Source organism: Leucoraja erinacea, chromosome 17 (assembly GCF_028641065.1).
Source record: "Leucoraja erinacea ecotype New England chromosome 17, Leri_hhj_1, whole genome shotgun sequence".
Lineage (NCBI taxonomy): Eukaryota > Metazoa > Chordata > Chondrichthyes > Rajiformes > Rajidae > Leucoraja > Leucoraja erinaceus.
In genome coordinates this window covers 37073815-37098356 of record NC_073393.1, presented here as the reverse complement: position 1 = coordinate 37098356, position 24542 = coordinate 37073815, and the positions used below count along the sequence as shown (strand labels likewise).

The 24542-nt window shown below is 39.2% G+C and overlaps 1 protein-coding gene across 3 annotated transcripts in view; it reads left to right on the top strand.

Moving 5' to 3' along the window:
• The window catches only part of wwp2 (WW domain containing E3 ubiquitin protein ligase 2), a 169442-nt gene extending 149823 nt beyond the window's left edge, over nucleotides 1-19619 (top strand). For all 3 annotated transcript variants that reach the window (XM_055648966.1, XM_055648965.1, XM_055648967.1), the window contains 5 exons: nucleotides 1658-1778; nucleotides 5579-5683; nucleotides 8223-8319; nucleotides 10029-10101; nucleotides 15848-19619. In XM_055648966.1, coding sequence (XP_055504941.1) covers nucleotides 1658-1778; nucleotides 5579-5683; nucleotides 8223-8319; nucleotides 10029-10101; nucleotides 15848-15947 — 496 coding nt within the window. In that variant the 3' untranslated portion in view covers nucleotides 15948-19619. The remainder of the gene's footprint in view (nucleotides 1-1657; nucleotides 1779-5578; nucleotides 5684-8222; nucleotides 8320-10028; nucleotides 10102-15847) is intronic.
• The last annotated feature ends 4923 nt before the right edge of the window (nucleotides 19620-24542 follow it).

Below are 24542 nucleotides of genomic sequence, written 5' to 3'. Positions count from 1 at the left end.
AATATATATAAGCATCTGGATAAACAGGGTCTGATTAGGAACAGTCAACATGGATTTGTGCCTGGAAGGTCATGTTTGACTAATCTTCTTGAATTTTTTGAAGAGGTTACTCGGAAAATTGATGAGGGTAAAGCAGTGGATGTTGTATATATGGACTTCAGTGAGGCCTTTGACAAGGTTCCTCACGGAAGGTTGGTTAAGAAGGTTCAATTGTTGGGTATTAATGGTGGAGTAGCAAGATGGATTCAACAGTGGCTGAATGGGAGATGCCAGAGAGTAATGGTGGATGGTTGTTTGTCAGGTTGGAGGCCAGTGAATAGTGGGGTGCCACAGGGATCTGTGTTGGGTCCACTGTTGTTTGTCATGTACTTGAATGATCTGGATGATGGTGTGGTAAATTGAATTAGTAAGTATGCAGATGATACTAAGATAGGTGGGGTTGTGGATAATGAAGTAGATTTTCAAAGTATACAGGGAGATTTATGCCAGTTGGAAGAGTGGGCTAAAATATGGCAGATAGAGTTTAATGATAAGTGTGAGGTGCTACATCTTAGCAGGACAAATCAAAATAGGACGTACATGGTAAATGGTAGGGAATTGAAGAATGCAGGTGAACAGGGGGATCTGGGAATAACTGTGCACAGTTCCCTGAAAGTGGAATCTCATGGAGATAGGGTGGTAAAGAAAGCTTTTGGTGTGCTGGCCTTTATAAATCAGAGCATTGAGTATGGAAGGTACACAAAAATGCTGGAGAAACTCAGCGTGTGCAGCAGCATCTGAGGAGCGAAGGAAATAGGTGACGTTTCGGGCCGAAACCCACATTGAGTATAGAAGTTGGGATGTAATGTTAAAATTGTACAAGGCATTGGTGAGGCCAATTCTGGAGTATGGTGTACAATTTTGGTTGTCTAATTATAGGAAGGATGTCAACAAAATAGAGAGAGTACGGAGGAGATTTACTAGAATGTTGCCTGGGTTTCAGCAATTAAGTTACAGAGAAAGGTTGAACAAGTTAGGGCTTTATTCTTTGGAGCGCAGAAGGTTAAGGGGGGACTTGATAAAGGTCTTTAAAATGATGAGAGGGATAGACAGAGTTGACGTGGATAAGCTTTTCCCACTGAGAGTAGGGAAGATTCAAACAAGGGGACATGACTTGAGAATTAAGGGACAGACATTTAGGGGTAACATGAGGGGGAACTTCTTTACTCAGTGAGTGGTGGCTGTGTGGAATGAGCTTCCAGTGAAGGTGGTGGAGGCAGGTTCGTTTTTATCATTTAAAAATAAATTGGATAATTATATGGATGGGAAAGGAATGGAGGGTTATGGTCTGAGCGCAGGTATATGGGACTAGGGGAGAATACGTGTTCGGCACGGACTAGAAGGGTCGAGATGGCCTGTTTCCGTGCTGTAATTGTCATATGGTTATATGATTTATAATGTCTTTGCATGTCAATCTTGTCCTGTATTCCCACCTAAAATGCATTAATAAAAAATTACGATAAAAATGGAAAATTTGTTGAATTGAAGTATTTTTTTCAATCCATTGCTGCCAGGACCCATTAGTTGTCAGAGTTTAAAATTTACAAATGCCATTTGGTTCAGTCACTATCAGATGTTCACAAAAATAAATATTAATTCATGTTTTCTTGCTCATTAGGTTGCTGACAGACTGGAGATTCACCCGTGGAGTTGAGGAACAAACCAAAGCTTTCTTAGATGGTTTCAACGAGGTGGTACCTTTAGAATGGCTACGGTATTTTGATGAAAAAGAGCTTGAGGTAAAAGTCCACAGCAATGCCTATCTCATCTAATGTAAGATTAATGCAATGGAAACCAAGTGATCGCATCTCAAAAGCAAATATTTGTTTTAATAGCTTCCATAGCAAACAGGCTTTAAAGAAAGCACCCAATAAGACTAATGCACTTATTTCTTATGAATGCATTTTCAGGAACTAATTTGACGTACATAGGAATAGGAGGAGTAGAATTGGGACATTCGGCCCATCAAATCTACTCCCTCATTCAATCATGGCTGATCTATCTCTCCCTCCTAACCCCATTCTCCTGCCTTCTCCCCATAACCTCTGATACATGTACTGATCAAGAATATGTTGATCTCTACCTTAAAAATATCCACTGACTTGGCCTCCACAGAAGGCTGTGGAGGCCAAGTCAGTGGAAACATCCTCTCCACATCCACTCTATCCAAGCCTTTCACTATTCTGTATGTTTCAATGAAATCCCCCCCCCCCATTCTTCCAATACAAGATCTGAAAAGATCTGAAACGCAATTGATTTCATTGGTGATTTCAGATCTATCGATTGGAATGCAAATGAAATTTAAGATTTTTATTATTTTGCTTTAATTTTTATTATTAACCGTCCCTTTCATATAACGGAAAATTTTGATTGAAACTAAAAAAAATACTGCAGATTCTAGAAAGGCCACAACTTGGCCAGACAGGTGAGAAATGAAATACTGTTGGCTCTCATTATAACAGTGCAGGTGATCACAGACAGGCCAACATGGGAGTGTGATGGAGAATCAAAGTGCAGGGCAACAGGAAAGTCAGGGACACCCTTTCAGACTAAACAAAGGAAGCCCATGAAATGTAGTTTCTGCAGTGGAGACCAGATGTGAATACCAGATCCACCACCGTGGTTTGGAACAGGTGCAGGAGAATCCCTACTTCAGCTGGAAGGGTTGCTTGGGACCAGGTTGTGGAGAGGTGTGGCATCTCTTCTGCAAAGACATGGGGAAAATGCCATCAGAAGTGGAGGTGGTGGAGACAGAAGAGCTGACTACACAACAGAAATGGTCCCTGCAAAATGCTGAAAGGGAAAGATAGAGAAAAAGTGATGGATTTGCTGGGTATGTTCTGCGGCCCTGCATTTTGCAACATTTATGTTCCTTCATTTGTAAATTGCGCCTTTACCTTTTATGTTTCTTCTCTAACTGCCCCATTAATCAATTGAGCGGATCACCCATTACAATCCTATCCTTATCCGATCACAAATATTGCGTTTATCCTATCCATCCCTTTACAAGTTCCCTGCAACCTAGCACATGCTTGTTTTCACTTTCCCAGTTCGGACAAAGGATCTTTGAGGCTGGAAAGTTAACTCCATTTCTCTTTGCACTGATGTTGTCTGACCTGCTGTGTGTTTCCACATTTGTTATTTTTATTACACTGTTGAGTGGAGAGAACGATTGGTATGAACATTGATATGGAATAAGAGCACAGAGTAAGTTATTAGAAATAAAGGCAGAAGATATTTTGTTAAGTGGATATCCAGCCTCCTCAAACTCCTTAATTAAGATTCTCCTCAATCTCTTCAATTCTGAAGAAAACAACCACATGCTGAGTTACTCCAGTATTTTGTGTCAAACCATATCTTATTCATAGACACAAAAAGCTGGAGTAACTCAGCAGGACAATGTGTCTATCTTCAGTTTAAACCAGCATCTGCAGTTCCATCTTACACATATCTTATTCATCATTTTCTGTGGTTAAACGTTCAAGAAGAGAGTCAGAAAATTGTGCATATTAATATCATTAAACATGAATAGTGACAGTGAAAAACATCTTGCACCAAAGAATAAGTGGTATGTAGCCCTTGGCATCTGCCTAATGGACCAACACTATCAGTTTGTATATACAGTGCTCTTGGTGGCCGGTGAAAAGGGGTGAAGATAGTCTCTGATATACTATCGCCAATTTTCTTCTCTTGAAATCTGTTTAATTCTCTTTGAATATTGGATGGAGTACGAAGTATTCTCCCATGGGTCATTTACATCCACCTGGAATTATTATTGGTGAAGGTGGTTTCACTAATCAATGAATTTGTGTTGTTTATTACTATTTGATGACCTGTTCTTGCTTTTCATTTTGCATATTAGATCAGAACTTTCTACTTGTTGGGCATTGAAAGTTGACAACGGCTACTATAACATTTAGAAAGTCTTAATGTAATACTGGTTAGTTTAAAATATATCACACGATTAGCTTCCTTTGCCTCCTTGGTTTTTCACTCACCAACAGTACAAACTACCCAATGACCTTTCAATTTAGATCTGCATTTGTGTTGTATCATCAGATCTTAAATTCAGTTCAGCTGGAACTCTTTGCTTGGAATAATTGCTAATTCTTTGGAATTCAGCGTAGCATTCTTGCACTATAAATACATGAAGCATAATTGATATCTTAATTTGTAAATAATAAAAATCCACGATTTTAAATATACACCCAAGAAATAACAGCATTCCACAGATAAAGGATCTTTCCATTTTGGTAATTTTTGTTTTTCTCTCTACGGCAAACTTTTGCATAGAAAAAGATTGGAGTGCTTTGATTAAAATGAAAGATACAGGCATGACTATATAACATGATTTAATATACCAGTTATTTAGGTATGTGTTATTAACTTGTCACTATTAGATTTTCAACCATTTTTAAAAACGTAATTCAGATTAAAATTGATGCTTCATTTCTAAATGCTTCATTTCTAAAGTGTAAAAAAAAATACAGACATGGTCCAATTTTAAAACATTTCAGTGCAACATTATTGTACCTAAGAATGAATAAACAAGGCTGGAATCTTCTGCAGAGCGGCAAACCAGAATAATTAGCATAAACAAAGAGTACGTTAAAAAATCATTGAATGCATGCATAATTTCCATTTGAAGTGGAAATTTGAAGTACCTAATATTGATACGTGCCCAGCTTTCCACATGATTTTGCAACTGGAGAAAAACTTGGAGGAGGTAGATCAGTTTTTACGGTTCCCATTATGATGTATATCTATGTGCAAATGCACAGGGAATTTCAGCCCACCACCCTCAGTAACAGTGAACATCTGTGCTTCTTTTCACTTTTAATGGCACAAATAGGGCTTATCCATCTGTTTCTTTCACTGATGTATTTGCATTAAATGATTTTTACAAGTAAATGTAGTGGTATTCCCTCGTCATTTGTTCTACATTATTAAACATTGCTTTTATAAAGTAGGTCCGCTTCCCATCACTTCTACCTCTCCCACTTACACCTAAATAATTATTTGTATTTACTTTCATGTTCTGTTCCAAACCAACGGCAAGTATTTTAATGTATTGTCAATACCCCTCAGCAGATCAGTTCCTAATAATATATTGCTATTTTTTCACTGGTTGAACTATCTTAATATGTTTTTGTTCTTTGAAATCCTGTTCTTTCATCTTTAACCATTCAAGATTAATTGCTAATCAATGAGGATTTTCCCAGTATTTCCTCTGCTTGTGATTTTAAGTTCCATGTCACCAGATCAACATGTCTCATTTCAATAGCCAACACTACTAGTCATGAAATCCCTTCCGTCACTTTTCAACTAAATAATGATTGATGTATAAATTGTAGCAAACTTAATAGTTCTATATGTAGTTATGCACAAATAATACTAAAACGTTGTCATTTTGTAATAAATAAAATCTATAGAAAACTTTCAAAGCATTAAAATGCATAGAATCTCATGTGCCACAAAAATGGTCAATTATTCTACAAACACGTTTAATCAGAGATGGCAATTGATTTTGCATTTACAGTTAATGCTATGTGGAATGCAAGAAATTGACCTGACTGATTGGCAGAAGAATACCATCTATCGCCATTACACGAAGAACAGCAAGCCGATCCAGTGGTTCTGGCAGGTGAATATCCCAACCTATGCAGCAGTAAAAAGGACTGACAATTCATTTTGTTATGTGATACGTCAGTGTTAGAGCAACTGCTGGTGATCTGTATTTAAAGGTCACCAGAGCAAGCTTACCATGCCATTAATATGTGTCTGTATCTCTTGTTATTGGGAAAATTGGAAAATTAAATTGTTCAACTATTTTACTCATTTTCCCAGGCTGCAAACATAAATGAAGCTTACATCTTTTAAGCCCTTGCACAGAGTGATTGCTTCGTACATAAACTGGCGTTTGCTCAATTTCCCAGGTCACAGGAGTAATGTTGAATAGTTTGTTTAGTGTTTTCTAATGTGCAGCCAAACTAAACACTATCCAGAAAGAAAGATAAATGAATGTCATTCTTTATTTTTAAACTACACTCAATCACCATATCAGTATTACAACAGATTAAGCACTATGAAAACTGTATTTAAGCAAATTAAAGATGCCAGTGTGGATTTGTCAGGTGGAGGTCAAAATTGTTGTTTAATTACCATACACACCATCTTCTAGTGGAAATTGAGTTTAGTCCTTTCCCATTCTGTTATTGATTTGCTTTGCCATTTGACCCCCGTATATACTAAAAACGGAATCACTACAGAAATCTTTTTTTTTCCTGAGGGTTTAGTTTTAGTTTTAGAGATACAGAGTCGTAACAGGCCCTTTGACCCACCGAGTCTGCACATTAACACTGTCCTACACACACTAGGGACAATTTACATTTATACCGAGCCAATTAACCTACAAACCTGTACATCTTTGGAGTGTGGGAAGAAACTTGGAGGTCACGGGGAGAACGTACAAACTCCGTACAGACAGCACCCGTAGTCGGAATTGAACCCGCGTCTCTGTAAAGTAGAACAAAATGATATTACTCTTTTATAGCAATATTTCTTTATTTTTCTTTCGAACTTTGTCTCATAGCACTGTAAATTTACTTGGGTATTTTCATAACCCCAGGATATTTCAACACTTCGTACCAAAGAACTACCTTTGGAATGCAGTAATGTAAGTGTTACTGCCATTATTCGTAAGGTTGGGAACATAATTCTGACTAGAACAGATTTTTAATCCACTTAGGTACAACTAAATTAAAATGAAAATCAACATTTAGGAATTGTGAACTTATTTTTCTATTGCTGTTTAGTTAAAGGGAATTACTACTGAATACCATATCCTGACTTAAGACTGACCTTAATTTTACTATCCTAAATCAGATATTAACATTCAGCTACATAAAGTCAGATTTATAATTAAGCTTGAAAATAAATTAAACTGCTGGAAATCTGAAATGAAAGGAGAATATGCTGGGAAAGCTCAGCAGGTTAGACAACCTTGGTTGAAAAATAAACAATTCTGATGTTAACGTTGTTTTTCCGCAGATGCTGCCTGACCTATGTTTTTTTCCAGCATTTTCTAATTTTGTTTGTAATTGGTTTTGATTTAAATAACATCATTATAATGACACACAAGTTAAAACATCAGCAAGTGGGGCTTCAACTGACCCCATCATCTGGTAACGATAACAGATCTTTCATTCATTCTGGTCACCTAACTTGTGATGATAATAATACTTGCTATGTATAAGAAGGCAGGGTGGCTGTGTGAACTGTGAAGAGGATGCTATAAGAATGCAGGGTGAGTGGGCAGATGCAGTTTAATGTGGATAAATGTGAGGTTATCCACTTTGGTAGCAAAAACAGGAAGGCAGATTATTATCTAAAATGTGTCAAGTTGGGAAAAGGGGAAGTACAATGGGATCTGGGGGTCCTTGTTCATCAGTCAATGAAAGTAAGCATGTAGGCACATCAGGCAGTGAAGAAAGCAAATGGCACATTGGCCTTCATATCAAAGGGGAGTTGAGCATAGGAGCAAAGAGGTCCTTCTGCAGTTGTACAGGGCCCTAGTGGGACCACATCTGGGGTATTGTGTGCAGTTTTTGTCTCCCAATTTGAGGAAGGACATTATTGCTATTGAGGGAGTGCAGCATAGGTTCACCAGGTTAATTCCCGGGATGGCGGGACTGTCATATGTTGATAGATTGGAGCGGCTGGGCTTGTATACTCTGGAATTTAGAAGGATGAGAGGGCATCTTATTGAAACATATAGGATTATTAAGGGTTTGGACACTAGAGGCAGGAAACGTGTTCCCGATGTTGGGGGAGTCCAGAACCAGGGGTCACAGTTTAAGAATAAGGGGTAACCCATTTACAATGGAGATGAGGAAAAACGTTTTCACACAGAGAGTTGTCAGTCTGTGGAATTCTCTGCCTCAGAGGGCGGTGGAGGCCGTTTCTCTGGATACTTTCAAGAGAGAGCTAGACAGAGCTCTTAAAGATAGCCAATGGATATGGGGAGAAGGCTGGAACGGGGTACTGATTGGGGATGATGAGCCATGATCACATTGAATGGCGGTGCTGGGCCGAATGGCATACTCCTGCACCTATAGTCTATTGTCTAAGCCTTCATTGAATATGTGTGGTTACCAGTATCCTTTGTTTAACTCTGTTTTCAGGTTGTAAAAGAAATGGACAATGAGAAACGGATCAGATTATTGCAGTTTGTCACTGGCACATGTCGCCTGCCCGTTGGGGGCTTTGTAGAGTTAATAGGTAAGAAATTACATCAGAGAGCTTTTATTTCAAAGTTTTTAGTTGTACGATATGACTACTTATTTTTTAATTGCACATACCATTGTTCTCAATTAAACCCCAATTAAGATTATAATCTTCAGATTTTTTTTTAATCGCAATTATTTTTTAATTAAGACTTTTAATCCGATCATTTCATTTGATACCTGATCCTCCAATGACCCGGGTTTGATTCTGGCCTCTGGTGATGGCTGAGTGATGTTAATATGCCCTCCCTTTGACAATGTGGATTCCCCCAGTTGACCTGGTTTGCTCCCACATCTTATGGATAGAAACATTGAAAATAGGTGCAGGAGGAGGCCATTCGGCCCTTCGAGCCAGCGCCGCCATTCATTGTGATCATGGCTGATTGTCCCCAATCAATAACCCGTGCCTGCCTTCTCCCCATATCCCTTGATTCCACTAGCCCTTAGAGCTCTATCTAACTCTCTCTTCAATCCATCCAGTGATCCTCTGTGGCAAGGAATTCCACAAATTCACAACTCTCTGGGTTAAAATGTTTTTTTCTCAACTCAGTCTCCCCTTTATTCTAAGACTGTGGCCCCTGGTCCTGGACCCGCTCAACATTGGGAACATTTTTCCTGCATCTAGCTTGTCTAGTCCTTTTATAAATTTATATGTTTCTGTAAGTATCCCCTCATCCTTCTAAACACCAGTGAATACAAGCCTAGTCTTTTCAATCTTTCCTCATATGACAGTCCCGCCATCCCAGGGATCAATCTCGTGAACCTACGCTGCACTGCCTCAATCACAAGGATGTCCTTCCTCAAATTAGGAGACCAAAACTGTACATAAAATGCCAGATGTGGTCTTACCAGAGCCCTATACAACTGTGCCAGTTGATGAGATAATTGGCCACTGAAAATTAGGTGAGGTGTGGATAGTAGGAGAATTGGCAGAGGTTATGGGATGTTAGTGAATGGGCATGTGAGACGGTATAGGTGACAGAGAAATAAGTAGAAAACGAGTTTGATCTAGTCGACATTCACTTAATGGGCTGAATGGTCATTTTCCAAATTGTAAGGCAAGCTGAAACATCAACTTCACGTTAAAAGTAGCTGCTAAATGAAGCACAGCCTGTTTAGAGGTCTCCCTGTAGGTCATCTCCATACAAACACCCCTTACTCTGGAAATTAACTGGACTCTGCCTCATGCACAATGATGAGGGTGAGGACAAGAACCTGACAGCATGGGAATTAAAGGGGCAACAGTTCATACCAACATTCTGCATGCAGATGATTCCCGGTACTGCCCTTAATATTTTTTTAAAATTGCAATACGATTTGTATTTATTTAATATTTGTGAAATTGATTTTCCATTGAATATTCAAATTCAATTTAAGAATTTCAGGAATTTACCTTTAGTTCAGATCTCTTAAAGATAACGGAGTCAGGGGATATGGGGAGAAGGCAGGAACGGGGTACTGATTTGGCTTGATCAACCATGATCACATTGAATGGTTCGAAGGGCCGAATGGCCTACTCCTGCAGCTATTGTCTATTGTTCAGATTTCATGTGGCTTCAGATGTTCAAATTTGAAGGATTGGAATTTAATGCCGTAATATTTAGTTAGGGAGTCAAAACAGAGAGAATGGAATCCTAATAATTTGATGTTGAAATAAATTGAGATCATTTATATGACATTCATAAAATACAAATTTTACTTCAGGGAGCAATGGGCCACAAAAATTCTGCATCGACAAGGTTGGAAAAGATAGTTGGCTTCCAAGAAGTCACACTTGGTAAGTAACATTGAAAAGTTATTGAAAAATAATTGTATGCATGAAAAGAATCTTTGATGATGTACATTCTGAAACATTTGCAGGTTTTTTTTTGGTCATCTGTAATATTCTGTCAATTAAATCCATGAGTGAACTGTGGATGGCGACGTTAATATCTGTCACCGTGACTGCCTTGGAATTACCTCCATCGACTGAATTGGTAGAGTCCTGACAGAGCAACTAGAATAGGTCTGTGTCAGGCGGCGAGTTTGCCATGATTGGAGTGGTAGAAGTAACTGCCACACAGTCTCTGTGGAAAGAAAACTGAGGACATTCCCATTATTTTGTGTGATACTGCAGTCATGTTAAATAATAGAGACTTAGATCTAGAAACAAGAAACTGCAGATGCTGGTTTACCAAAGAAAGACACAAAATGCTGGAGCCGGGCAGCATCCGTGGAGATCTAAGCTGGGCAGCAACCCTGGAGAACACTGATGGGTAAAGTTTTGGGTCGGGACCCTTCTTCAGGCTGATGGCAGGAGTGTGAGGAAAGAAAGCTCGAAGTGTGGAGGGGCAGGGCAAAGCATGGGAGACCATAGGTGAACACAGACGCAAAGTAGGAGGCCCAGGCCAGAAAGGTCAGTATGAGAATGAGAACAGTGCAGCCCTCAAACCCCTATTCATCAATGGCGACTGTGTGGAAAGGGTCTCAGACTTCAGATTCCTGGGCACACAAATTACGGAGGATCTCTCCTGGACTACACACACCACCACAGCAGTCAAGAAGGCCCAGCAGCGACTCTACTTTCTGAGGATCCTCAGGAAAAACAACCTGGAGGAGAAGCTGCTGGTGTCCTTCTACCGCTGCTCCATCGAGAGTGTGCTGGCGTACTGTATAACCACATGGTATGCCAGCTGCTCTGCAGCGGACAGGAGAGCCCTTCAAAGGGTCATCAACACTGCACAAAAAATCACTGGCTGCCCACTGCCCTCCCTGAAGGACATCTTCAGCTCTCACTGCCTTGGCAGGGCAGCCAACATCCTGAAGGACCCTTTCCACCCTGGACACAACCTGTTCCACCTGCTGCCCTCTGGCAGACGGTACAGGTCTTTCAAAACTCGCACAAACAGACTCACAGACAGCTTCTACCCCATAGCCATACGTGAACTTAACAATGCAAAATAAGAAATAACACTCACATTCAACTGAATGGCTCTACCTCAGCTGCTATTATTATTTATCTGTAATTTAAAAAAAAATTTATATGTATGTATTTTTACCTTATCTTATATATTTAAAATTGCTCTTGTGAATCGCACCGTGGGATTGACTTTTAAATTTCGTTGTACCATGTGCAATGACAATAAAGAGATTCATTCATTCATTAAGAAGGGGAGTTAAAATGGTTAGCAATTGGGAGTTTCCTCGAGCCTTGGCGGACAGAACGCAAATGTTCAGCGAAATGGTCGGCAAAACCATTCTGCATGTATTCTGCAATCTGCTACTTTTCTTTTCGCACTTGTTATTTTTATGTGTGGCTTGATTGTACTCGTGTCTAGTATGATTTGTCTGGATAGGAAGCAAACTAATTTTCTTCACTGTTGGAGCTCAATCTCCCAGTCCCACGACATTGTTGCACGAGTTCTTCGGGGCAATGTCTAAGATTCAATATCCAATGATCTTGACCTGCTTCATCAATGATCTTTCAATAATCAGAAGTGGAGATGTTCATTTCCATTCACAATTCCTCCACAAATGAAAAAGTCTTTGTCTGCATGAGCAAGACCTAGTCAACTTTCTGGTGTTAGATAATAAGTGGCAAATAGCATTGATCCCACAAAAGTTCCAATCAATGGTCGTCTCCAATGTGAGAGAGTCTAACCACCTCCGCTTCTTACTCAATTATAAATCCATTGTTGAGTTCCCCACTGGCAACATTCTTTTGAGCCACTATTGACCGGAAACTCAACTTGACCATCCACATGTTGTAGCTCCGTCAGCGTTTGAATTACCGTCTAATATTGCGAAGCTGTTCCACCATCTACTAGGCATAAACTATAGTGTAATGCAACACACCGACTTACAAGATTTTGTGTAGCTCCAAGAACACTCGAGCAGCTCAACCAGGATAAATCATTAGGCTTGATTAGCACCCCCTTTAAACATTCATTCCCTCAACCTCCAGCTCACAGTGAATGCAATTTGTACCGTATATAAGATGTAGCCTAGTTATTCACCTAGTCAATTCCAACAACACAACCAAACCCGTCACCTCCAGCTCTAAGAGCAACAAAGGGTTTAGGTGCATGTGAACACCACAATCTGCATGTTCCCCATTAAAATTTCAATTTTCTTTTCTCAACGTTGCTGGGTTTAAATCCTGGATTCCCTATCAAACAGGATTGCGGAAGTAACTTCGACTGATGGATTGCAACAGGTTCCCCAATGTTTTAGCAGGTGGAAAGGAATTGAGGGAACATGACCCAATGTAGTTCAGCAAGCTGAGAGACTAAGAGGAATTTGATACAAGTTGTGTTATGAGTGGCAGAGTTTTGGATGAGCTGAAATCTATGGAGAGTTGAGAATGGAAAACTAACTGTTGAGCATTGATCCAGTCTTGTGTGGAGGCAAGTGATGCAAGATGGGTTTCAGTAGGAGTTAGCCAATACTAACGGAAGGAAGTCAATAGTTCTTTTGATGGAAAAAAAAACGGAATGGAAACCATAAGTTTAGCACAATAAAGTTGCAAACAGTCTGAGTGGGAATGATTATTTCCACTCTGTATCTCAGGAAATCTCAAGGGTAATTTTTGCACTTTGGCTTCTAGCCTAGTTATGAGCATTCAAAGCAGAGCACAGACTAAAAACAAACATTTCAGTCAATATAAAAGGAGCTGTCAGAGAGTTCCAATGTTTTAGAATATATTTGGATGATTGCATTAGAATATAGGTTTGATTATTTCAGATGAATCTATTTTTGTGTAACACACCCTTGCATGCATTTGTTCTGTCTTGCCGTACAGCGGTTCGTTAAAGGGCGATGGAAGCTGGTCCTTAGAATATTTTCAAGGCAGATGTTGGTGGATACTTGATAAGCAATGGGCTGAAAGGTTATGTGTAGGAAAGAACTGCAGATGCTGGTTTAAATCAAAGGTCTGAAGTCTGAAGACGGGTCTCAACCCGAAACGTCACCCATTTCTTCTCTCCAGAGATGCTGCCTGTCCCACTGAGTTACTGCAGCATTTTGTGTCTACTGGCTGAAAGGTTATTGCAGGTAGAGAGGAATGCTGATTTGAGGTTGCAGTCAGATTAGCCAGATGTGGTTTGAAGGGCTGAGTGGCCTTTTCTTGCTTGTCACTTGTATGTATGTATACCATACCACTGCCATCAGAGATAAACCAACACAAGGAATGGGAATCCTTTACAGTGATCTGATCACTAACACAATTTTAAAATCCAAAGTCAGTGTAGTGAATCCTATGTTTGATCAAAGAGAGTTATAATTGGTGATTTTAACTTTAGGTATTACAATGTTTTGAAAGAATAAAAGCTGGAATCTTTGGTGCTGTGATTGTTCACCGCCCTCCAAATTTCCCTCAGTGTTTTTACTGGCTTCACCTCTAAAGTAGTTTTTATGTCCCCCGTTGGAAAGATAGTTGCAAGCTTTCAATTTATTCACCATATTGCCAAAAGAACTACTAATGTTAATGTAATAAAACTGTGAACTGTCAGAAGCAGTTTTATTTCTTTCAAGTTAACACCCTCCAACACTTCACACATTTTTTAAAGTTAACAAATAAACACCTGCTATTCATCTCATAATCTTGAGTCCCTCTTTATTTTTAACTGTTATTCTTCCAATTTCTGAAAATAATTGAATAGCTACCAATTGCATTTTTTCCCCCCTTTTCTTCTGGCTTTTGCCAACTTGTATCTGAAAACAGCTGTCAAAATCTGTTTAGACAGGATAAGTGCTGGCTTCAAAGACATAACTTAATGTCCAGAATATAAAATTGCTTCAATTACGGTCTGTCTCAGAACTTTGAATGGCCAAAAATATCCAATTGTTAAAATCATCTCTAGGCAATCATCTGGGACCAAATCCTATAAAGTCCAGGTCATCTTTTCTTCCCTATCCTTATGTTTTATTTGTTTGTGCGGTGGGTATAAATGGCAAGCCTGACATTTTATTGCCCCCACATCCATAATTGCTCTTAAACTGAATGGTCATATGATGGTTTACGACAAACAGAAATGTCAGTCTATAGATGTATATGTGCCAGATTTCCGTCCCTGATGCCTTATTTTGCAACACCTAGGTGGTTTCACACTTCCTAGCACTAGTTTTTATTACAGATTTATTCATTTAACTGAATTTAAATTACTCAGTTGCTGTGCTGGGACTTCAACTCATGTCTGTGGTTCAGTACTCCAAGCCACTGAGCTAATGTCCGGCATGGCCAAGTTGAGTCAAATGACCCAACTTTATTCTTTATCCTTTATTCTTGGCTATCTCAGTAATGGAATTGAAAAATATTTGATTTAATGGCCCAATTAAAAATAGAAGAATAACATATTCCGCCTGAGTAATCTACAACCTAATGGTACGAACATTAAATTTTCCAATTTCAGGTAATGCTTATCTGCTATGTGTTGTCCCCTTTTCCATAACCCCTTCTTCTCACTCCAGCCCTCCACCACCCATTACTGTCCTCCTCCCCCTCTAATTCTATCCACCTACTATCCACACATTTTACCCATCATTCTCTCCCCACCTCTTCCCCACCTGGTTCTGGTTCCATCTCCCTTCATATTGGTAGCTTATCACCCTCCTAGCTCACAAGATCATGAAAGTGGTTAATTGTCAAAGTACCCGCAACCAAACAATTTCTTACTTACTGCAGCTTTACAGGCCCATTAATGCAATAGAATACAATGAATGTACAATAATCCATAATACAATAAATTGATAAGCAGTTATACGAGGTAACCAGATCATGATAGAGCAAAGAAAACAAAGGATGTAGTGCAAACAAAGACAAAAAACAAAGTAGATCATAATTGCTGAGATAGGGTTGTTGTTAGTGCTGTGCAGTGTTTGAGACTATGAAGCTTGTTGGGAAGAAGCTGTTCTTGAACCTGCAGTTCCTGGTTTTCCGGCTCCTGCACTTTCTTCCCATTGGTCGTGGCGAGATGAGAGTGTGGCCAGGCTGGTGTGGGTCTTTCATGATATTGGCTGCCATTTTGAGGCAGCATCTCCTGTACATCCATTCAATGGATCTTCAGGATCCACCTGTCTTCACCTTCACCCTCTCTCCCGCACCCTCCCCCCACCCCCCCTCACCTTTTATTTTGCCTGCATCTATGATATCTCTCCATTTACCTCTCTTCCAATTCTACCACTCCTGCTCCCCTACCTGGCTCCATTTGCCCAGCATCCTTCATCCCTCCTCAGTCCACATACCATCTCCTGCCCTTAACTTACTCTTCCCCCTCTCCTTGGTTATCTTCCTTCCCCATTCGGTCGGAACATGGACAATTCCTTTCCTCCCCACAGGTGCTGACCAATCCGATTAGTTACTTTAGCAGGTTGTTGCTCCAAATTTCAGCTTCTGCAGCCTCTTGTGTCTCCATCTTGTTTGAAATAGGGAATTGCAGTTTAAAATAGGACAGTAATTACTTACAAAATAATTACAATTATTTTAAAATAATTAAGATATAAAGTATGATTGAAATAAGTGATTGTTGTTGTGATATTTTTTGCAGCTTCAATCGCCTGGACCTCCCCCCTTACAAAAGTTATGAGCAACTAAAGGAGAAGTTACTGTTTGCCATTGAAGAAACAGAAGGCTTTGGTCAAGAATAATAGGTTCATTCAGCTGCAGGGAAGAAACATTGAATAAGGAAACCTTATTAAACATTCAGAAGACAGTGGCTACTATGAACAACTTCTAGCTTAAGTTTGTTTCCATATGTCCCTTTAATTGATCTCTGTATAATATATTCTGTTTGTTTTTAGGATTTAACTGGTTAATTAATAATAATATAACATTACTTTCATGACTGAGATACATGTTCCTTTTTCTGAATCCGTCATAGGTATATTTTAAATGAACTGCTACTGACTTATTACCCATTACACTTTCGACACTTAGTGTCAAAGCGACAAAGCTCGATACGATAAAACTTTATTTATCCCAGGAGGGAAATTAATTTGCCAACAGTCATAGAAAACACAAAATATATGAAACGTGAAATTAAAGTGAGGAGTGAAAAGGCTTTTAGGATGTGCAAAGATTGAGGAGGTGCTAGGGGGAGGGGAGTCAGTCTCAGTCTACCCCACGACAGAAGGGGGAGGAGTTGTAAAGTTTGATAGCCACAGGGAAGAAGAATCTCCTGTAGCATTCAGCTTCTTCCACCCATGTAGAAATGGGAAACCAGTTGCTGGTTTACAAGAAAAGATACAAAGTGAAGAAGGTACCCTGACCCGAAATGTCAATCTGATGAAGAGTCCTGACCCGAAACATCAATCTGATGAAGAGTCACGATCCGAAATGTCACCTTGCCATATTCTTTAGAGATTCTGCCTGATCTGCTGAGTTACTCCAGCACTGTGTCTTTTTTTTTCTCTTCCACTCATCTCTGGTTCTGGCAAACCATTCAAGGTTTCCCAAGCTTTGTTTCATGTATTTCAGAGAATTTCCACATTCCCGCACAATGCTGTCCTTCACTTTCACTTCAGGTATCCATCTTTAGCTGTTCTCGTGTGGAATCACCTTCCACCTGAAGCACATGGCTCATCCATTTCCAGTGCTCTTGATGTTTATGGTGCTTATTTTGTCTTGACTGCACAGCAGAATCTGGTCTCAGTTTGGGATTGTTTTGGGCCAAGAGATACAGAGGCAGGCTGTATAAAGTGAAGTCTGGGCATGTGAAGTTCTGCTATTCCTCAGCGTTCTGGAAGAGAAGTGTCGACAGATCTCAGGTTCTGTCTGGGTATTATAGTTTGATGTTCTTCCAACTACATGTAAGCTCCTGAAGGTATTCTTGACTTGATTTTGTTCTTGATGTCTTGGCCTGTTCCACCATCCTGACTGATGGCACTGTTCAAGTGTATGAATGTTTCAGCATTAGAGGTAACTTGATTTTATGTCAATACTGATGATGGTGAATCAAGATGAAAGGTTATAATATCTGTTACTCAGTTAATTTTTGGTGTGATTTGTTGGATGAATATTGAGTAATTGCTTTGTTCTTTCATGTGTTATCGGGTGTGTGAGATGATTTTGTAGGGTGTCTATCTGTCTCTTGGGGTATATTCTGTCGTACACCATGTTTCCCACAAGCAAAATTGAAGAGAATTGCAGACATGTCATTCCCTTGATATGCTGTAGTTTTGTCTTCAAAGCAGATCAACGATTCGTGTAAAGTTGGCTTAGATACATTTGATATTGATTGTACAACGAAGGATTCCTTATTCTCGCAGAGTATTCCATGGTCTAATCCTATGAATGGTGTTAGAGGTTTTCTCAATGTCTGTGAAATGTATGTAGAGAGGCTGGTCCCATTCTCTGCATTGTTCTATTACATCTTGTACATAAAGATCTGGGCTGTGCTGCCATCTCTTTCCAAAGATGTTTTTCTGGGAATGCGACCAGCTGCTTCTGATGTGCTGGACTGGGATCTTGCACATTACTTGCTTGGCACAGATGGAAGTGTAAGCTCATGTCAGTTGATGCCAATATTAAATTCTTCCTTCTTTGAGTATCTTCACTTTAATCCCATTGTTCCACTTATCTGGTACCTTTTCTCTTTTCCAGACTGATGTTTGAATAGAGAGCTCAGTATAGATCATGCTTACTCAGGATTTATTTTGAACAATTCTGTCATTATCTTTATCTGGAGCGTTCCCATTTTTAAGAATGCATTCTCACAAGATGGCCTTGTTTATTGCAGAAGAGTGTATTTGTTAATGTATGCTGTTTGCCACTGTTAGAGCATTGTTACTTTATAGATGGTTTCTTGTTGGATACACAAGCTGACCTGCCATAGCAAGGCACAGGCACGAGAAATGACTTTTTATCTCTTTTAGTTGGTATAATATATATTGTTGCAATAATATTGTAATTATGTTTTCATTCTAAGCAAGAACGAGTCCATAGAGACCAATTGGATAATGTCCACATTATAAAAAGGAATTTGAAACTAACCAGGATATACAGAAATATAATTTACCTCAAAATGAATGTAAAGCATTTCTTGAGAAGAGATAATAATTGCAATTGTGATTTTTCTAAAGGTTTTAGTCATGTTGTAAATATGTTGTTAACGTATGTTTAACTGAGACAATACTCAAAATAAATTACAGGTTTGCAGTTTGCTTTGATGCTAAAAGATGAATCATGGAAACCAGCAGCAAATATTATATTTCTGACAGTGCTTAGAAATGTTGTTTTATGGCATACTAAAGCAATTATCCAACATTGTTGCCTTTTAAAATATAAATATATATATTTCAAATTTTATTGTAGCAGTAGCATGTAGAACTCAATAGACATTTTCTCTTAACATTCAACTAATTGATTCAAATGCTTTATCACTTTTATTTTCAGTAATGTGTTGTGATCCTTTTGTTAGAGGTGACGATTAATTTAATAAACCTCATCATAACATTATCAGGCAATGACATTTTGAATTAGTGGCTTTTCAAAATTGTAAATAGTAAATACAGTGGCAAAACAAAATTACTGAGATCAATTTAAGACAAATCATATTTTATTAAAGCCCTTGCTGTTTAGTCTTCATTTCTAATTGTATGTCGTGTGATGGCTGCAACATCAAAAGGTAACTCTGAGTAAACTTTATTCCTAATTTCCGCAAACTTACTGTGTTTTATGAATATATTTTAAAAAAATTAGCCAATAAATGACTGGCTTAGTTTTACCTTTTGGCTCAGCTCTGCTAGGTTGTTAACTTTGCACTCTGTAGTAAAGAAATATTCAGTATTTTAATTAAATCTATTGTATAATCAAAGAATGCAGAACAAAATCTCTTGTAAACGACTATTTTTTTCAAAATAGAGAAACTATTGTGTAAAATGTGTATATTTGTTTTCCTGGAATAATAGCAAAGATCATAAGTTTTATGGAAGTTTTAAATAAATGTAATTGTTGATGTATGTTCCAAATATGTGTTTAATGTTTTGTGCTTTTGTAGCTATGCAAAGAGTGGTGCAAGCGTCACTATGCTGACACTGTACATTAGTTAATTTCTGACTTTCAGGAGGCAATGATTTCTGATAAAAGATTCACACAATATTCTAAGCTTGTGAATTTCTGTTGTGAATTATGTTTGAAATTTTAAACACCAAATGTAATACCGCTGATTATTTTTGAGTCAAAATGAATTGATCATTGATAAATAATTCAAGCTTTTTAAAAATATAAATAATTGTTGATTTGGAAGATAAATAAAAGTAAAATAAATTTTAGAGGATGAATTGCAGTTTTGTGTAATAAAAATGAAGATTTTAACATTGCATCCAGAAAATATGTTTTTTTTTAAATATGGTATCCATGCATAGTGTCAATGACTCAGTGTCACCTCACTCAGTATAATAAAATGGTTTACATTCTGGTTAATATAAATCTTATAATTCTCACTGCTGTTCTCATTCTGTAATCATTTTTTTCTCATTCATCTTTCCCAGTTTCAGACTCACTTGATTAAAATCAGCTAGTTTTCAATGTTACATAGAAACATAGAAATTAGGTGCAGGAGTAGGCCATTCGGCCCTTCGAGCCTGCACCGCCATTCAATATGATCATGGCTGATCATCCAACTCAGTATCCCGTACCTGCCTTCTCTCCATACCCCCTGATCCCCTTAGCCACAAGGGCCACATCTAACTCCCTCTTAAATATAGCCAATGAACTGGCCTCAACTACCCTCTGTGGCAGAGAGTTCCAGAGATTCACCACTCTCTGTGTGAAAAAAAGTTCTTCTCATCTCGGTTTTAAAAGGATTTCCCCCTTATCCTTAAGCTGTGACCCCTTGTCCTGTACTTCCCTAACATCGGGAACAATCTTCCTGCATCTAGCCTGTCCAACCCCTTAAGAATTTTGTAAGTTTCTATAAGATCCCCTCTCAATCTCCTAAATTCTAGAGAGTATAAACCAAGTCTATCCAGTCTTTCTTCATAAGACAGTCCTGACATCCCAGGAATCAGTCTGGTGAACCGTCTCTGCACTCCCTCTATGGCAATAATATCCTTCCTCAGATTTGGAGACCAAAACTGTACGCAATACTCCAGGTGTGGTCTCACCAAGACCCTGTACAACTCAGATTCAGATTCAATTTAATTGTCATTGTCAGTGTACAGTACAGAGACAACGAAATGCAGTAGAACCTCCCTGCTCCTATACTAAAATCCTTTGTCAATGAAAGCTAACATACCATTCGCTTTCTTTACTGCCTGCTGCACCTGCATGCCTACCTTCAATGACTGGTGTACCATGACACCCAGGTCTCGCTTGCTCCCCCCAATAGCCAGATAATAGTCTGCCTTCCCGTTTTTGCCACCAAAATGGATAACCTCACATTTATCCACATTATACTGCATCTGCCAAACATTTGCCCACTCACCCAGCCTATCCAAGTCACCTTGCAGTCTCCTAGCATCCTCCTCACAGCTAACACTGCCCCCCAGCTTAGTGTCATCCGCAAACTTGGAGATATTGCCTTCAATTCCCTCATCCAGATCATTAATATATATTGTAAATAGCTGGGGTCCCAGCACTGAGCCTTGCGGTACCCCCACTAGTCACTGCCTGCCATTGTGAAAAGGACCCGTTTACTCCTACTCTTTGCTTCCTGTTTGCCAGCCAGTTCTCTATCCACTTTGCTTTATGTTGCTTTATGTTTGCTTTATGTTGCAAATGTTGCTTTAGATAAGGCACTGGAAAGATACTACCAATTCTGTGTAACACAAAGTTTTCCAAATGCATTGGAAGGATATGGAAACTAAAATCAGTCTTCCCTTCTAGACAAACACAGTGAGGAACGAGCCCCTATACTACACTTGTTGCTCACACACCTGACTCCATACTGCTGAAGCTGGAACTCTATTCCAATTCCCGTCAAGATATTACCAGGCAGATGAAGGTAAAGATTCAAGGATATATTCAAAGCCTCTTCAAAGCAATGGATAATCCCCATGTACTCCTGAAAATCTCTGGAGAAGAAGCATTCAGGATACTATTGAGAAACCTGGGTCTATGCTTTGAGGACAAATGGTACTGGTGAAAGAGCCACATTATTTCACAAACTACTCACCTGTCCACGACATCAGGCATCTCCTGCCCCATGTGTGGAAAAGTGGGTTCCACATTGGCCTCTTGAGCACCTCAGAACCCACAAAGCCAAAGATGAAGCAAGTCATCCTTGAACCTCAACTGCTATAGAACAATGACATTTTTCATGTCACTATCTTGTCCTTACATTTGTATGCTGTATTTTCTGTAACTATGCAATCATTTACAAAAGAAGCAATATAGGATACAGTTCCTGTGGTATGGTGGGGAACTTTGTGATACCTATCTTTCAAAGTAGATTGAACAAGTTCAGGGTTCAGCGTAATTTAGGAAAGGGAATGATATTTTTAATCAAAGATGAAGAAGGAAAGTATCTCATACGGAAAACATAAAGATGGCACCTCCTCCATCCTCATCTACTGTATCCGTTGTTCAAGATGTGGACTCTTGTACAATGGCGAGACCTGATCTACCGGTTTTTAATTTAATTCTCCTTCCCATTCCACCACAGACCTTTCTGTCCTCAATCTCCTCCATTGTCCAGTGAGGCTAACTGCAAATTGGAGGTACTGCATCTTACGTTTCGCTTGGGTAGCTTTCAGCCCAGTGGTATGAATATTGATTTCTCTCACTTCACGTAGCTCCGGCATTCCCTCTCTCTCTATCCCTCACTCACCCACCCAAGTCGCACTAGCTTCTCATTTTCACCGTACAGACGACTTACAATGGCCTGTTTCCTTTATCATCATTCCTTTTTTTTGCATATCTTTCATTCATTGTTCTTTATCTCTCCACATTACCGTCTATATCTCTCTTTTCCCATATCCCTAACCAGTCTGAAAAAGGTTCTCGACCTGAAACATCAAACATTCCTTCTCACCAGATATGCTGCCTGTCCCGCTGAGTTACTCCAGCTTTTTGTGTCTATCTTTGGTTTATACCAATATCTGCAGTTCCTTCTTACATAAAGATGGGGCACTGGTTTTAAGCAGTGGTGTAGCTTGACTTACTGTATTAAATCCTTTAGTTTAGAGATATAATGTGTAAACAGCCCCTTCGGCCCATCGAGTCTGTGCCAACCAGCTATAACCCATACACTAGTTTTATCCTATGCACGAGAGACAATTTACAGAAGTCAGTTAACCTACAAACCTGCATGTCTTTGGAATGTGGGAGGAAACCAGAACTCCTGGAAGAAACCCATGTGATCACAGGGAGAACGTAGACAGCACTGGTGGTCAAGATCGAACCGGGGTCTCTGGCGCCATAAGGCAGCGTCTCTGCCACTGCGCTACTGCACCGCTCTTTGATAAGTAGCAAACCCAATGAGGAGTAAAGAGGGTCTAACATTATTGGATTTTCAAAATGCCTTCCATCCAGCACTGCAGAGCAGACTTACAATAAGATTTTAAGTAATGTAGAATCTAGGGAATGAGGTTGAGGGACAAAGGGACCATGGATTACAAATTCACTATTAGTTTAAAGATACGGCACGGAATCAGGCCCTTCGGCCCACCAGCGATTCCTCCACATTAGCACTATCTTACACACACTTGAGACAGTGTGCAATTTTAGCGAGCCAATTAATCTACAAACCTGAACGTCTTTGGAGTGGGAGCAAACAAGCTCCCGGGTAACACCCAAGCAGGCCATGGGGAGAACGTACAATCTACGTACAGATAACACCCATAATCAGGATCAAACCCAGGTCTCTGGCGCTGCAAGGCAACAACTCTACTGCAATGCCGCCGTGCTGCATATTATTGGAAGTAGCAATGTAATTTAAACTGGATTAATTATTAGAAAAACAGAGATGGAAGGCAGAGATGTTTATAAAAGTTAACGTTTATAAAACATTGTTTCGCCACACTTGGAATACTATGCACAAATCTGGTCTCTATTATAAGCATGCTATTACATCTTTGGATGGTGCAAAACATATTTGAAATATACCAGAGCCAAGAGGTTATCAGAAAGAAGCGAAGAGCTGTTTTTTTTCATGTAGAAGGAGTGCTCTGGGTAACACAATGGGTACTTCTTAAGACAAAAACTGTGAAGGGATTTGCCAAAGTAGACATGGAGAAGATATTCCCATGTTGGGAAGTCTAAAGCCAAAGATTATATAAATAGGAAAACTAATAAAATCAGCAAATAACTCAGGAGGAATATCATTAACCAAACAGAATGTGCTACTAACTACATCGTGCCACGTGGCGTATCAAGGCAAATTGACCAGATAGAATTTGAAGGATACTACATGAGGGCTTGAGGGAAGAAAGGAATATGTTAATTGAATGAGGTAAAGTGGGATGGATGAGGATTCGGAAGTGGGACTGAGACCCCAATGATTTTGACACGCTTTTAATTTTATCTGCCACCTATTTTTAGTTCTTTCAAGTTTAAATATCTGTGGGAGTCAACAAGAAACCATTACATCTCGGCATTTAGAATCGTTGTTATTTTCATTACCGAACAATTAATGCTCTTAATTTTAGATCTTTGTTTCTGTCATTCCTTTGAATGGACTCATTATTCCATTAATTCCAGAAGAAGAAGAAATTCAGCAATAACATGGAAGGGGTTTCTCTGCAGCCACCTTGGTTTCTTTACTTTAAACATTGCATTATTTCATGTGGTCCCACATATACTGTAAGCCAGTTGTAAGCGTGTTCCTTTCTATCACATTCCTGGGGTATGCTGTGTTGGTCCTCCCAAGTAAAACATAAATAAGATAATTTTACAACTCACGTCCACAGTTTTAAATATCTCACATTTTTCGTGGTTGGCTTATTTTGACTAACTCGTTCATATATTTTTTAAATCAGCTTTTCTACCCTGGAGTTCAAAATGCTTCTATTTTGGTTGGCTGGTAGCTGTGCTGCAGAAAGAACAGAAGGCTTCTGTATTGTGGCTTGAGAATCACACCCTAGGGTGTGTTCTCAGTTGCAAGAACATGTCATGTTCCATCAATCATCGAGTAATGGTGATGCAGTTCCACATAGTTACCAACCGAGATTCAACCAGGGTGTAGGAAATTATAAGGTGGCAAGTGAACCATGAGGTAATGGAGAGAAATATCTTCCGTGCAACTAATCTGATTCATTCTGATCACCAAATTCCTCTATGGGTAGAGTTTCAAAATTAAAAGT